The sequence below is a fragment of the Petromyzon marinus genome, chromosome 46 (assembly GCF_048934315.1).
Source record: "Petromyzon marinus isolate PM22_M1 ecotype Great Lakes invasive population chromosome 46, UKy_Petmar_22M1.pri1.0, whole genome shotgun sequence".
Classification (NCBI taxonomy): domain Eukaryota; kingdom Metazoa; phylum Chordata; class Hyperoartia; order Petromyzontiformes; family Petromyzontidae; genus Petromyzon; species Petromyzon marinus.
The window spans coordinates 11,820,729-11,835,072 of NC_133712.1; the positions used below are offsets into that span (position 1 = coordinate 11,820,729).

Consider the following 14,344-nt stretch of genomic DNA (forward strand, 5'->3'; position numbering starts at 1 on the left):
AAGGTTAACATTTCAAGAGGGCATTAGGTTTTTATTTGTTGCAGTACAGAACCACACGTTAGACCCAACGATTCGCTCAAGTGCTGCCAATGTGTTTATTATCAGGACACACACCGCTATTGCATGGGTGTTGGCCACGTAAGTCAACAACAATATGGTGGTTGTTGTTGTTGTGAGTGTGTGCAGAAGTCAACAACACGGTGGTTCCTCCGCAGGCTCTGCACGACACCCAGGATGCAGCGATACCAACTTCTCCAGGAGGTGGGGGGGTGTTATCTGCAAGCACACGCACGGAACAGAGCCGTATCAAGGCACCAACTCCACAGCTGGGACGATCGCTCAATTACGATAAATTAAACTTTTAACCGACTTTTTTTTTTCGTCATTGAGATTGACTATTTGTGCCATTGCTTGACCATACTTCACCGGTGCGGATCAGTGCATGTTAACGAGGGCAGGGAGCGTAGACGCGGGAACATAGAGGTACCCGTGCAACGGAATTTTGCCGCACTGCCCCAATGTGGTCCAAACGTTCCACGAGCCGACGATGACGCAGGGGTCGTGCACGTTTAAAGTTTATTTTCATTTATATTTATTTACTTCCTTAGCTTTCCTATACTTTGCACGCCTATTGTTCTTCGTATTCTTTTGCTGTTGTTGTAATTGTCCAACGCGCCCCCCACTGGACAATTGTGGAAAAACAAGAGCTTCACATTTTATTTCTTGGTTCTTTCGGTGAAGTTGCGTGGAAGGGAAATAATAAATAAATAAAAATAAAACACATTTACATTTTCTTGCTGTGGTTTTTCACACCTGAAAGCCATACCATCCAAAAGGTTATTTTATTGCTTTATTTTTTATTATTTCCCTTCTACGCGACTTTACCGAAAGAACCAAGAATATGAATCCCTGCAGTCACGAAAGCTTTAAATCGAAAGAGCTTCACAGCTCTTTGGATTCTTCCAGCCCAAATAAAGATTCGGATTTTGACCACACCCGGCGTGGGCCCACGACAGGCTGATGCATAGTGGTAGCCCACACACGGCGCTATACAAGGCCAAAAAACCCTGCTTAGCTTCTGGGATCTGATGCAACTGGGGGGGGGTGATTTTAGCCATAAAGGCCATCCAATTATTCTGATGATAAATTACACTATGATTCATCAAAGACAGTCTCACGATAGGGCTGGTCAGTTGGAATGTTGGTGATTGTGTCCGTGTGCACGTTTAACGTCTTTCGCGCCGTACGTAGCCAACCGTGCTAATCGGAGGTGCGGAGGAAGGACAACAAACTAGAGACAAAAAACAGTGATTGTGAAGTGTCTGCTATTGTTTGGGTGCAGGAATAACTTATTCAAATTACAAACTAAATAACTACAAACTAGGCAACTTCATTCCAAACTACGTAACTACGCATATATCCAAAGCACACAGTTCATTACTTGAAATTCACTACTAGACAGACTGCCAAGGAATGTACGACTATTACGATATTTTAAATTATGAAAAAAAGAATAGGGTTTACCATTTCTGGCAAACTATACCAGTGTTAAGATATTAAAACACCAAATCTACAGCAATTAGAAGGAATCAAGCCTGCATCAGCCACACACACACTTGTGGTAATGCATGCAAATAAATGTTTTGACTATTACAATTTTAACACCTGTATTATACCCTATTCTTTTTTTTTCATAATTTTGAAACCGGCAAAAAAAGTCCCGTAAAAATATAGAAAATGTTGTCCAAAACAAAAACAAAGATCCCCCGTATAGCCTGAACAGTCTAGTGAGCGAGTGCTGTTAGCGAGCACATATGAAGGCCGGCACGGCACACGAGGGGGTGGGGGGTGGCCACCACCACCACGCCAGGCCGCCTTTGTCTCCCCGAGTAGCGATGTTTAAACACTGCCCCAGGTAGTCATTTGAGGCCGAGTCGACCTACGGGAGGCCCGTGACCGATTGAGATCATCGTCACTGGTGTTGGCCGTGCGTGGGAATCGATCTCGGGTCGCCGGGTTCGGAGCCCAGCGCACTAACCACTGCGCTACCCCAAACACACACGAGCGTGCGCATACACCGGCAGTGACATAGACCTCGGTCGTCTGTTCTTATTTGTTGCTCATTAAAGTAATCGGGGAGTCCTTGCCGACGCGTTTGCCTTCACGCGGGCAAACGGAGTCCCTGACGCTCGGACGAGTGGGCGGCAGCCAATGAACGAGAGCAGGAAATTAGAATTTAAAACAAGCGCGGTTAAGTTGATACGCAAACCCGGACGAATCCGCTCACGTACATATTGAGATGTGTTAGCTGACATACATTTTACAATAAAAGTGTTTGGGTTAGATTGTGTACGTATAAATGTGTCGTAACCCTCCACTATGCGACACAGCCAGGAAGGTTGTCACGTCAACAAAACGTGCCAATTAGTTACGACGTCAGCACACTGGTGTGTTGGAGAGTAAATCCACAACATTTTCAATTTGAGTACGACGTTTCGCTGGTAATTACATCCAGCATCATCGGGCGATTTGCCCGAACACGACACATTTATTACTTACGCGATCGAAAACCAATTTTCCACACGGTCTTAACCCTTTCCCATTCCGATGACGTGCATGATATTATTTTTTTATTTTCTTCGGGTTCCGTTTCAATCGAAACATTTTTTTTTTACTTTATCGGTGTGGAGACTCCCACTAGACCATGCCAGAGGGCGTGTGGCACAGTATTGGCGCCAGCCACCGTAGAGAGTGCGGCGGTCGCGTCGCTACGGTTCTCTGTGGTGAGTACAATGCCTTGGAAAACCACGGCGCTACTACGACTCTCTCAGTAAAATTAACCCCGAGCCGCTTGCACGTTTCCGAGATTCAGTGGTGGACGTGACACCCACCCCGCAACTTGCAGACATCATCCGTATCAGGGGCGGAGCCAGGATTTTGACTGAGATATCCAGTGTTTATGTTTTCCAATGGGCACCACAAATGTATAAAACAAATTTTATTGGATTTGAACTCGGAGTTTATTAATAGGTCGGAGCCGCTGATGTGGCTAATAAGTTCGATAAGTTCGAAAGGCTGCCGCTCAAGCAGCCTGCAGGGCAGCACAAGGTGGCAGCCTGCAGGGCAGCACACAAGGTGGCAGCCTGCAGGGCAGCACAAGGTGGCAGCCTGCAGGGCAGCACAAGGTGGCAGCCTGCAGCATTTTGCAGCAGCCGGATATCCGGTTATCCCGATTACCGACTATTCCAAAATTTCAGGGGGGGCTTAGCCCCCCCCCAGCCCCCCCTGTGGCTCCGCCCCTGATCCGAACGGTAAAGGGTTAAACGACCGTATCTCAAGAGTGGTGTTTCACGCGACGCTTTTCTGCAGCACGGCGCCTATCGCTTTGAGGGTTTGGTAAAAACTGACAGTGCGACATCAAACGTAAAGGCACCTTTATCGATGGCCTCTCAACGTCTATGTGCTGATTAGATTGGGAGAAGAAATATAAGGCACGTGTTACGCATGCAAGAGGCGATAAGAAGAGACGTGCATTGATTCAGATATGAGAAAACACGAGACATACAACGTAATGTAACAGTTCTTGAGTTTTGTGTGCGGCGTCGCCGTTTGTTCAAATTCCATTTCTCGAAATCGCCGAGGAACCACAACGCTGGAAGGCTGCGGCGGCGGCGGCGGCGGCAACCAGGTGGCGGAGTCGGCGCTACAGACAATTGGCCAACATCTGCTGCCCTCTAAGTCAACATGTTTTCAGCCAATTACTGAGTGTTTACATGTGTGGGAGAAAACACGGAGCACCCGGGGGGAAAACCCATGCCATGCCGTCAAAAGCGTGTTAAATCGAGTTAACAAACAAGCATTTGAGACACGTGCGTAGACGTGTTTGGATAGTCACGAGGATTCCAATGAAATATTATTGTCCATCAGATGGCCATTACAAGCGAGGCATTACAAATGAGAGAGTACAAACGAGACGAATAATACCGATAACTAGACACACACGGGGCACACGAAGGACGGGCGGTACAATTCGAGACAGAATTCACGAAACAACGCAAACACGCAAACAAGGCAGGCAGAACACGCAAGACAGACAGTGCAAGCGAGACAGATAATTACACGAGTCGGTACACAAAAGGTAGACTTGACAGGGGTTTGTAAAGTACGAATCGGAGACGCGCAACGCAAGCGTACACACAGGGAAGACAGTACTAAGGAAACAAATTATGTAAATGACACGTAAGAAACACAAAAGTACAGGTGAGAAACACAATGAGAAAATGGGACCCATTACAAATGAGAAAGCTCAAAAGAGACGGGCAAATATAAATGACAATATCATTGAGAACAGTCTAACAATGAGAGGGACAATGCCCAATGCACACAGCATATATGGGCCGGGCAGTACTAACAATACAAAGACAATTATCTCCCCTATAGCCTTAATAGACTGCTGGGGCAAGTTCTGTTGGGCGAGCACCTGTGAAGGCCGGCACAGCCTGGCCACCTTTGTCTCCCCAGTGGCGATGTTTACACACCGCACCAGGCACTCATTTGAGGCCAAATAAACCTAGGGGAGGCCCAGGACCAGTTCAGATGTTCGTCACTGGTGTCAACCGTGAGCGGGAATCAAACCTGGGTCGCAGTGCGCCATCCGCTACTCCCCACACAAACAAAAAGAAAACAGAGGCTACGAGACAAGCGAGGCACAGCCAATGCCGCCGAGTGTGTGGCTTACAGGGCGGCAGCGCCAGAGATGATCTCGATGAGCTCCTTGGTGATGACGGCCTGGCGAGTGCGGTTGAACGTCAGAGTCAGCTTGTCGATCATCTCCGCTGTGGACGGGTGACAGGAAACGACCGCGGTTAGCCCACAGACGCGCTTGCACCACAACCGTGGTTATACCACAATCGCGGTTAACCCACAGACGCGCTTGCACCACAACTGCCGGTTATATCACAACCACGGTTAAAGAGCCACGGTTAAATCACAACCGCCGGTTACTCTACAACCGCGCTTAATCCACAACTGCGGTTACACCACAACTGTCGGTTACACCACAACCGCAGTTACACCACAATGCGGGGGAGGGGGGGGGGATACACAGAGACGTGTGGTTGGAACACGAAGACGTGGGGGGGGGGTGGTCAAGGAGACGCAGGAGCGGGACACGGAAACGCCAAGGGGATACTCACAGGCGTTGTTGCTGGCGCTGTCCATGGCGGACATGCGGGAGCTCTGCTCGCTGCAGGCCGACTCCTTCATGGTGTAGTAGACGAGGTTGACGAGCGCAAACTCCTGGTAGTTGCGCAGCACGTCCGCGTCGATGTCATCGTAGATGGTCATGCTCTCTGGCGGCGCGACGGCGTCATTTTGGCGGTCAGCGGGCGAAGGAACGGCGGAGGGACGTTTTAAAACGGGGAAGAAAGATAACGCAAACGCATGGATCACGGGAGGCCTTTTCAACGCGTGCTTGCCCTCGGCAGTGTTTAAAATATAATGGCACAATGCCCGATTCCACAAATACGAAGGAGACATCACAGCGGTGATACACTCCACTACTCCGGACGCGGTTATATGGGCTCGACCACCTGAATGTGAAATTGTAGTTGTTGCTCTGTATCTACATCGGCATTCGTATGAAATAACAGAATTAGCGGTAACGATGTTATGTTTCAAGCTGCGCAAGGCGGTGGCATCACGTGACGCTTCACGTGTGGCATCGCGAAGTGTGATAATGGCATCAAGGAGAATTCTTTTTAGGGTTGTTTTTTGCGACAAGTTTTGGACACTAACCCCTTTAAATAAATTTCAGATTTTTCTTTCCTAGGGGCGAGTCCCCAATAGCTGCACAAAGTTTACCCTAAAGTTTTGTTCAAATTGCATCATCTTTACGAGAGTCCTGCTGGACAAACGTATAAATATAAATACAGATGAGCCAGCTGCTTAGTACACAGCTGATAATTCACGATGTAACACGATTTTTGTTCCTGGGTAGTAAGTGTTATTTTCTAATTGCTTATGCCTCGAAAAGTATAGAAAAATGGCTATCATTCCCCAACAAACTTTTCTTTTGTGACCAGGACTTTATGTGAAGGAATGACACACAATCACACGTTTTCTCATTGAAAATAGGTACATTATAAAATATCACTGTCCTGGTCACAAAAGCTAAATTTGTGGGGAATAATATCCATTTTCTGTACTTTTGAGGCATAAGCAATTAGGAAATAGCACTTACTACCAAGGAACAAAAAATAACTACATTTGTTACACAGTGATATTAATGGAGTGGATTATTAACTTTGCTTTTGTGTCCTGGTCACAAAAGCAAAGTTTGTGGGCAATTACTACCCAGGAACAAAAATAATATATGTTTTGTTACACTGTGTATAATGATACCCTGTATTCATCCAGGAAAGTCACACCAAGACAACTGCACTGACATGTGTCCCAATTAGAGGTCGTGCGACGAGTTGATTAAGTCCATTCGTCAACGAGAAATTGATATCCTACGATCTTTGTCTTCAATCACCAGGCCACCTTTGAAAACGGTGGCCGCACCCACAACCTGCCTCTCGAAGGAGGGAAACCCCCCGACAAGCCATGGCCAGCGTGACACGACCGACTATGCCGACGGCTGTCAATGAAGCCCGGCCCATCACCTCCCGTCCAGCGGCACATAGGTTGAGAAAAGGTCGAGTAATTGAACCGATCATCGGTAGAGGAATCGACTCCTCTAATCGTTGGGAGAGCACGGCTCTGTCACAAATGCACACCAATACCACCACCACCACCACAACTAGCATCGAGCTCCTATTAACCTCCTGACCTCTTACCGGAGTTGGAAATGGTCTCCAGAGAATAGATGGGCTTATTCTCGGTCTTGTACGACACCACCGACCTAAAAAGAAGTACGCAAACACAGCGCAATATTACACACAGCGTACAGGCGGATGTAAGCTTTATAGCTGCCACACGGCAGAAAGACCCCAGTGTTACCCTCGAAGCGAAGAAGTCTCACACTCGGGGGAGGGGGAGGGGGATGTGGAGAAGACCGGAATTCGTGCAGCGCAAATTGCGGTGCCTGTGCTTGACGTTATCGCCCCTTCGCGTTGTTGTCCGGCGCTCACCGGAAGCGGTTGAAGAACAAGGTCCCCTGGTCGAACTCGAAGCCGCAGTTGAGCAGCTCCTTGGCGATGAAGCTGGCGTCGGCGAAAGAGGGCGGCTTCTTTCCCACCTCGCGGAACGTCATGTACAGGTGCTTGCCGTGGGTCCTGCACGGGACAATGGACACGTACACGCGAGCGTACAGGTGTTGATACGCGTCCAAAGAAATACCGAGGATGTTTATACAAACTAGAGGCCGACCGAAACTGAATTTCTGGTTTCGGCCGAAACCAAAAGTAAACCGAAAGTTAACTTTTTGGCTTCGGCCGAAACAGAAACTAAGCCCAAAGAGGCCATTTGCCAACTTTCGGCGCCGAAACCGAAGCCGAATTTCGGTCGGCCTCTAGACGCGTCACAGACTCGCACGCGCACACACCCAAGCCCCCTCCTGCTGTGTGGAACCCATGTGGAGGAGGTGGTGGGGTGGGATGGAGTGGTGGGAGGGTTGAATAGGATCATTGGAGGGGTGGGTGGGTTGATGTGTGTGTGGCTGGTGGGCGGATGAGTGAGTGCGGGCGCGTATGCACACTGTTGGCATCAGCACGCTGCTGTAATCTGCTCAGTGTGCTGTGCGTGCGCGCGTCTGTGTAGGGCAAATAAAACACCTCTGCAGGATGCCGCGCACTTTGTCGCCAATTGACACCACCATGACTTCTTTGCCCTTGGAGGTGAGGTCACCGATCTGGAGCTTGATGGCCTTGGAGATGTTGGAGTGGATGGCCCCACAGAGGCCGCGGTCCGAAGACATGGCCACGATCACGTGCTTGGGCTTCTCCTCTGGCGCTTTGATCACCGCCTTCTCGTACAGGGCTGCATAAGTCGCGCAACGGCTTCAAACAAATTCAGCGGGTGCTGAAACGCGCGGAAGCGAGTCCCTTCCATCACCCGGTACGCGCATGATATCGTCATCAGGTGTTATGGTCGAAACGTCGTGAGAATTTGTATTGTTTTATATATATTTTATTATTTCATTGTTTCCCTTCAACGTGACTTTACCGAAAGAGCTAAGAATATGAATTACTGCAGTCACGAAAGCTTCAAATCAAAACGATAGTAACCACTTCGCGCCTGTGTTGACGTCCTTTATGACGGTTGCCCCAAACAACGAACTAAGTCCGGTAATGGGGGAATCAGTTCGGTCAATATTCGCTTCTTCCCCTTAATGTGTACAGAATTTATTACACCGCGTTTTTTTTTTTAAAATAGATGAAAATAGGACAAATAAAAGTGGAAAATGAGTTGTACAATACATTTACAGTACTTTGGTCTTTAAAAACATTTTACAGTACAGTATCGTAGACATAACAACACGACAAAGGTGAACAGTGATTGCTTGACGCTTGGACAGCTTCAACAGAACGGGTTGGTACGGTGTTGCAATACTGTACTGTATTATTAATGCAGAGGAATTATTACACTATTATTACTGTTTGATTATTCATTATGAAAAGCATTACAATATTTTATAATTATTATTATTACTGGATTATCAATAGTTTGGGTGCTGTAGGGTGTGGATTTAGCGCTCAAAATACGTCATTTGTCCATTAACGGACAATCGGCTTCTACGGACACCACTTCTCTCCTATTAATCCGTTAAACCGAGGGCTCACTGTACATGCGTGTTTGTGTGTGGGTGTATGGGTGTGTGATTCTGCTACCCACTCACCAAGGGCACCCTGGCCGTACGAACGTGCCGGCTTAAGTTCCCGCTCTGCACGGGCATACTTTGCGGCAGACACCATCTTCATGGACTTGGTGATCTTCTGTATGTTCTTGATGGACTTCAGGCGAAGAGAGACTGGGTAACAAGGGGGGTGCATGAGTAACAACGCAAATGCCATCAGTCGTCTCCTTATCTCTCTTCTTTCACTACTAGAATGGTAACTGTTCATGAACTTCACACATTTTTTCCAAAAGCACAACCCACATGTGGATCAATATAATTGAAATTGATGTTCATCTCGATATTGACTCCATCTTAATGTGCTACTTGGTTTCAAAGCCATTTATTTTTTCAAGTATATTCTACATGTATGCAAAATCGTTGAACTATAAATTGCCACAAATGCAGAAATCATTTACGTTCGGTTAACTTGAAGTTTATTTTGCTTAACCACGTGTGACCAAGGGACCAGAATTTAACGCGTGGGCTTTCACGAACATTATGATTATTTTGGATTAGATCGCATGAATGCAATCGTGTCGGAAAGCCAACACAGCCAATTAATAGGTGATGCCACGTGAACAAAACGTGTCAATGAGTTACCACTTTGGCACGCCGCTGTGTGTGGCTTTTCTCTCTACTCCAACACCGGCGTGCGGTGGCTTTCATCCAACAGCGGATAGAGCATGGCTGATGATAATAACACAGCGCGGGAAGATCTTTATCCAGCAGTTGCCGAACCACGGCCAATGGTAACAGTGACAAATGGCACGGGGCATTCCTCATCCAACGGTGGCTGGAACAGGACTGCTGCCGAGGACAATGACGGTGACAAAGTCAATGTATGACGTGCAAAACTGTACTTACTGTCCTTCAGGGTAGCCATGCTCCTGACTTGACCACTGCAACGAGCGCACACACACACACACAAGCACGCATTATTAACTCGCACGGCTCATTCGTTTCATGCAGACGCCGCACGTGATTTGCAATCGTATTGCGCTGCATTGGACAACGCAATCGCTGTACACAGTGTCTACGTGCGACCACGTTTCAAGAGGCCGGACAGAAACGGCGTGCATTTCGGAGAGATGGGCAGTGGGAAATATTGACGTCTTGAGCCTGGATTTTTGAATCGAGAAAAATTTCCTGCTCAAAGTAACTATGAACACCCCCCCCAACCCCTGTGAGCATTACCAATAACCCCCTGAAGGACACAAAGATCCCCCGCATAGCCTTAACAGACTGTAGGGGGGCAAGTGCTGTTAGCGAGCAGCACCTATGAAGGCCGGAACGGCACACGATGGGGTGGGTGGCCGGCACCACGCCCGACCGCCTTTGTCTCCCCAGTGGCGATGTTTACTACACATCGCACCGGGTACTCACTTGAGGCCGAGTCGACCTAGGGGAGGCCCAGTACCGGTTCGGATCATTAATCGTCACTGGGTGTTGGCCGTGAGCGGGAATCGAAACCCGGGTGGCAGCTGAGCGCTAACCGCTACACCACCGCTCCCCGCCACTGAAGGACACACGACCAGTCCGCAGGGGGGGTCGGCAACCTGCGACTAAGGATCCGCGTGCGGCTCTTTAAAAGACTGCGGCTTCGTGATCGTTATTGTAATTAAGGACCACACCACCGTCTCGTATTCTCCGCACGGGGCATTGCGGGATCTTTAAATATTGCCGGGGGGGGGGGGGGGGGGGTGTTACTGTTGGATGTTGTGCGTTTGACCGAATTAGAACAAAAACATGTCTCATCTTGTTATTTCGCTTTCCGACCGCCCCCCCCCCCTCCACTGAGACAATGGCAACTTAAGAAACACCAGGTTGGTTATTAAGCTGCATCAGCCACCCGACTTAAGATTCCCCAGCTAACTCACATCAAGGGCCTAGGTTCTCCGATCCACCGCCCACCCACCCCCCCCAACCCGCGGCTACTCTTCCCACCTTCACTTACCCGCACTGACCAGCGCGGTGAAGTATGTTTGAACGACCCCATGACTGACACGGCGTTGGCCGGGGGGAGGGGGTCGTGTCGTCTTCATCCAGCAGTGGATTGGGAATGGTTCGCTACAGTTGTAGAGCCTGGCAAGTTGGGTAACCTTATCGGCACAGAGCGCAAGTCCCCTTGAACGTAAGGGCAAAGTCAATGTAACCTCAACGCTTGAATCAACCGCACGCAACTGTGACAATTGCAAACAAGTGCTGCTGCCGGCCAACGATGAAGCCGTAGGTTCGATTGTTTTACATTTTAATACGGATTAAACGTGCCCCTAATTAGTACAAATCGCTAAACGTGTCCCGAAGCGCAATTACATTTCCAACCACGCATGAGCAACCTCGGACTCGTGCCTCGCTTGCTATTGGTCCAATCCGCATCACGTGTGCCAAACGCACCAACCTGCTGCGAGCTTCCACCCATCGCGTCTACCAAATCTGAACGGCGGCTCGCGGCCTACCCTGCCGAAGGCCTTTACAGCGTAAGCCGGTGGCAAAGCGCTCCGCAACTTTAAATACTTAAAAAAAAACCTCCACGAACGAGGGGTCGAAGCTCGCTCTCCGCCTGGCGCGCGACGCCCGATCTAAACACCGCCGGAGAGTCTCACCATTGCGGCTGGAAGACGTGCAGCGAGGCGCGGGAGAACATCTTTGCCCCGGCAATGAAGGTCAACTCACCAACCGATTACCAAGAACACCCTCAGCAGCCCCCACCCCCCCGCCAGAGAGAAAGCCCTCGTCTGATTGGCGGAGAGCGCCTGATAATTTATGCGACAGATTGCACGCGTTCCTCTGCCAGGGGGCAATGGGCTTATTTAATTGGTTAAGAGCGGAATAATTTATGAGCCAAGGGCAATGGGCTTATTTCATTGGTTAAGAGCGGGAGAATTTGTGCGATAGATTGCGCGTGTTCCTTCGCCAGAGGGACATGGGCATATTTAATTGGTTGAGAGGGGCATAATGTAGGAGCCAAGGGCAATGGACTTATTTTATTGGTTGAGAAAGGGATAATTTATGCACCGAGGGCAATGGTCTTATTTTATTTGCGCTTTAACAAGATATAATGCATATGCGATATATACCGTCAAATTCTTACACTACACGCTACAATTGGTTTAAAATAGAGATTCCGTTTACGTGGACCATTTAAAAATATATAGGCGGAAACCACTTCGAAGTCACGGATTGTATACCGATGACGTCACCAAGCCCCAGCCATCACCTCCCGTCCAGCGGCACACGCCGGAAGAAACACACTAAATGTAAACAGTTCTACTCATCCAAATAGTGGAGTAACTGACGTTCCTTGAAATATTGAAGCATATTTAGTGAAATGCTTTTTGTAATATATCAGAAAATCAAATGTGTTTTTAGTGGATGTGTTGATTTTAGTATTTGAATGAACCCATGACGTTGAGTAGACCCGCGTGACTTAAGATGGAACGGGCCGGCCTCAACAAACCAGCTTTGCGCAGTGGCAGTATCGTAGCCAATGAGGTTTATCCGAGGCGCGATTATTGCTAATTGAAAACTTTTCCCAATACCCCGCCACGCTGACTTGAAACACAGTCGGAGTCGGCAATTTTTGCAAGCTCTTTCGGGAGCTTTAGTTTCTCTACTAAAAAAAAGAACGTGCGTGAGAAATTAAGGTGGTAGATGCCTGTCATGATTGTAACATGTTGGACCTGGAACAGCGGTTACCGGCCCTACCTCTCACAGTGCAAAGAACAACCTTAAACATCACATTGCACACAAAATAAACTAGTCGGCCGATGGATGCTGCTCCCTGTTCCATCTATTTTATTCAATGCTTTAATACCGTTAAATCAACAACGAAGTTCCGCCTTTGTAAGCTATGCCCCATTTCCCCTTATACACTGCCCAAGTCGTAATAATTAATGATCAGGCCCTGTTGTTCACTGCATCTATCAGCCCGGCGCCTTTCCCTTTGAGGCCGCGCCCATTCTTATTTAGAACCCGCCTCTTTCTGTCCCCAGGACGCGGGGTGGGGGTTGTGGAAGGGGTGGGAGTTCACATGACCAGCAGTGGGACCAGAATCCCTTGTAGCGCAGACAGATCATAAACGGAGTGACTATCCCGTTGTCAACCAATAAGGTGATGGAGTTTTAAATTATAAAAAAAATGTTACAAAGTTTTTAACCAATTGACAAAGAGCATCACCGATCTCCGGCATTTCTTATTCATAAATCGGTGGTCCCTAATACTTTAAGGTTGTAAGCGGAATAAGAAATGCAAGAAGTTAGTGATCCGCTTTTTCTATAGCTTAAAATCTTGTGGTCATTTTTTAAATGCTTAAAAATACCGTCACCTTATTGGTTGACAACGGGACAATCAATCTGTTATTATCTGGCTGCTCTAAGAGGCATTCTGGTCCTACTGCGACACGCGCGCACTGCCACCCTCCTCACAACCCCCACCCCGTGTGCGAGAGGAAGGGGCGGGGCTAGACACAAATGGGCGGGGCCCAAATAAGAATGGGCGGGGCCCAAATAAGAATGGGCGGGGCCCAAATGAGAATGGGCGGGGCCTAAAAAGGAAACGTGCGGGGATGAACAACTGGGCCTTAATCATTATTTATTACGAAGGGGCAGGGTATAAGGAGAAAGGGGCTTAGCTTACAAAAATTGAACTTGGCGGTTGATTTCATGGAAACAGAACAGCATACCGATATTGCCCGGGGATGCAACCATGAGGTGACTCGTTAATTTTTATTGGGGTGCAAAGCAGTTTAAGAGATTGGATCTGCGACCTCTGCCTTGCCAGTGCAAAATTATTACAAATTATTACAGGTAGGTATTGGCTCTGCTACCTTGAATCCTCAAGAAAGGTCTACACTTCATTAAACAACCAAAAACTCCCGAAAGAGCTTGCAAAAATTGCCGCCGCCGACTTTGTTTCAAATCAGCGTGGCGGGGTATTTGGAAAAGTTTTCAATTAGCAATAATCACGCCTCGGATAAACCTCATTGGCTACGATACTGCCACTGCGCAAAGCTGGTTTGTTGATGTCGGCCCGTTCCCTCTTAAGTCAAGCGGGCCTGTCTCAGCGCCATGGGTTCATTCAAATACTAAAATCAACACATCCACTAAAAAACACATTTAATTTGCTATGATAATACAATAAGGATTTTACTAAACATTTAAATTATTCAATGAAACCGATAGTCATTAACTCGATGAATTGGATGAGGAGATATGTTAACATTGTCCGTGCCTCTTCCCGCGTGTGCCGCTGGACGGGAGGTGATAGCTGGCACTTGGGGACGTCATCGGTATACAACACGTGACTTCGAAGTAGTGCCATGTTAAAGTGAAAATAAAGTTAAGAGTGCGATAATTTATGCGAGGCTTTGTGATACCGTGGATTTTTTTGGTTGAAAAGCAAAATAATATGTACGTTTTAATCATTCAGAAATCGGCTGTTCCCTTATAGTTTTGGTTGTAAGTGGAATAACAAATGCAAGAGGTCAGTGATAATCTGTTTCTTTTG

At 48.0% G+C, this 14,344-nt stretch overlaps 1 protein-coding gene and 2 non-coding genes across 5 annotated transcripts; 1 reads left to right on the forward strand and 2 right to left on the reverse strand.

Moving 5' to 3' along the window:
- Positions 1 to 4: 4 nt before the first annotated feature.
- Positions 5 to 11,597, reverse strand: ATP5F1C (ATP synthase F1 subunit gamma). 3 transcript variants are annotated; one of them, XM_032971428.2, is made up of 10 exons: positions 11,443 to 11,597; positions 9,704 to 9,738; positions 8,840 to 8,971; positions 7,776 to 7,980; positions 7,134 to 7,277; positions 6,840 to 6,904; positions 5,196 to 5,351; positions 4,739 to 4,835; positions 3,434 to 3,463; positions 5 to 276 (listed from the first exon to the last, which is right to left on the reverse strand). In XM_032971428.2, the coding sequence occupies exons 1-9, from the start codon at positions 11,481 to 11,483 to the stop codon at positions 3,457 to 3,459; spliced, it is 882 nt and encodes a 293-aa protein (XP_032827319.1). In that variant the 5' UTR covers positions 11,484 to 11,597; the 3' UTR covers positions 5 to 276; positions 3,434 to 3,456. The 3 variants fall into 3 exon arrangements, with proteins under 3 accessions (XP_032827319.1, XP_032827320.1, XP_032827321.1); XM_032971429.2 differs by lacking the exon at positions 3,434 to 3,463; XM_032971430.2 differs by lacking the exons at positions 5 to 276; positions 3,434 to 3,463 and having other exon boundaries at positions 4,735 to 4,835.
- Positions 11,598 to 12,297: 700 nt separating this feature from the next.
- On the forward strand, positions 12,298 to 12,438 carry LOC116952423 (U4 spliceosomal RNA). The gene has a single exon (XR_004404442.2). It is a non-coding gene; the product is annotated as a U4 spliceosomal RNA (small nuclear RNA).
- Positions 12,439 to 13,709: 1,271 nt separating this feature from the next.
- LOC116952429 (U4 spliceosomal RNA) lies at positions 13,710 to 13,850 on the reverse strand. Its single transcript, XR_004404448.1, has one exon. It is a non-coding gene; the product is annotated as a U4 spliceosomal RNA (small nuclear RNA).
- Positions 13,851 to 14,344: the final 494 nt, after the last annotated feature.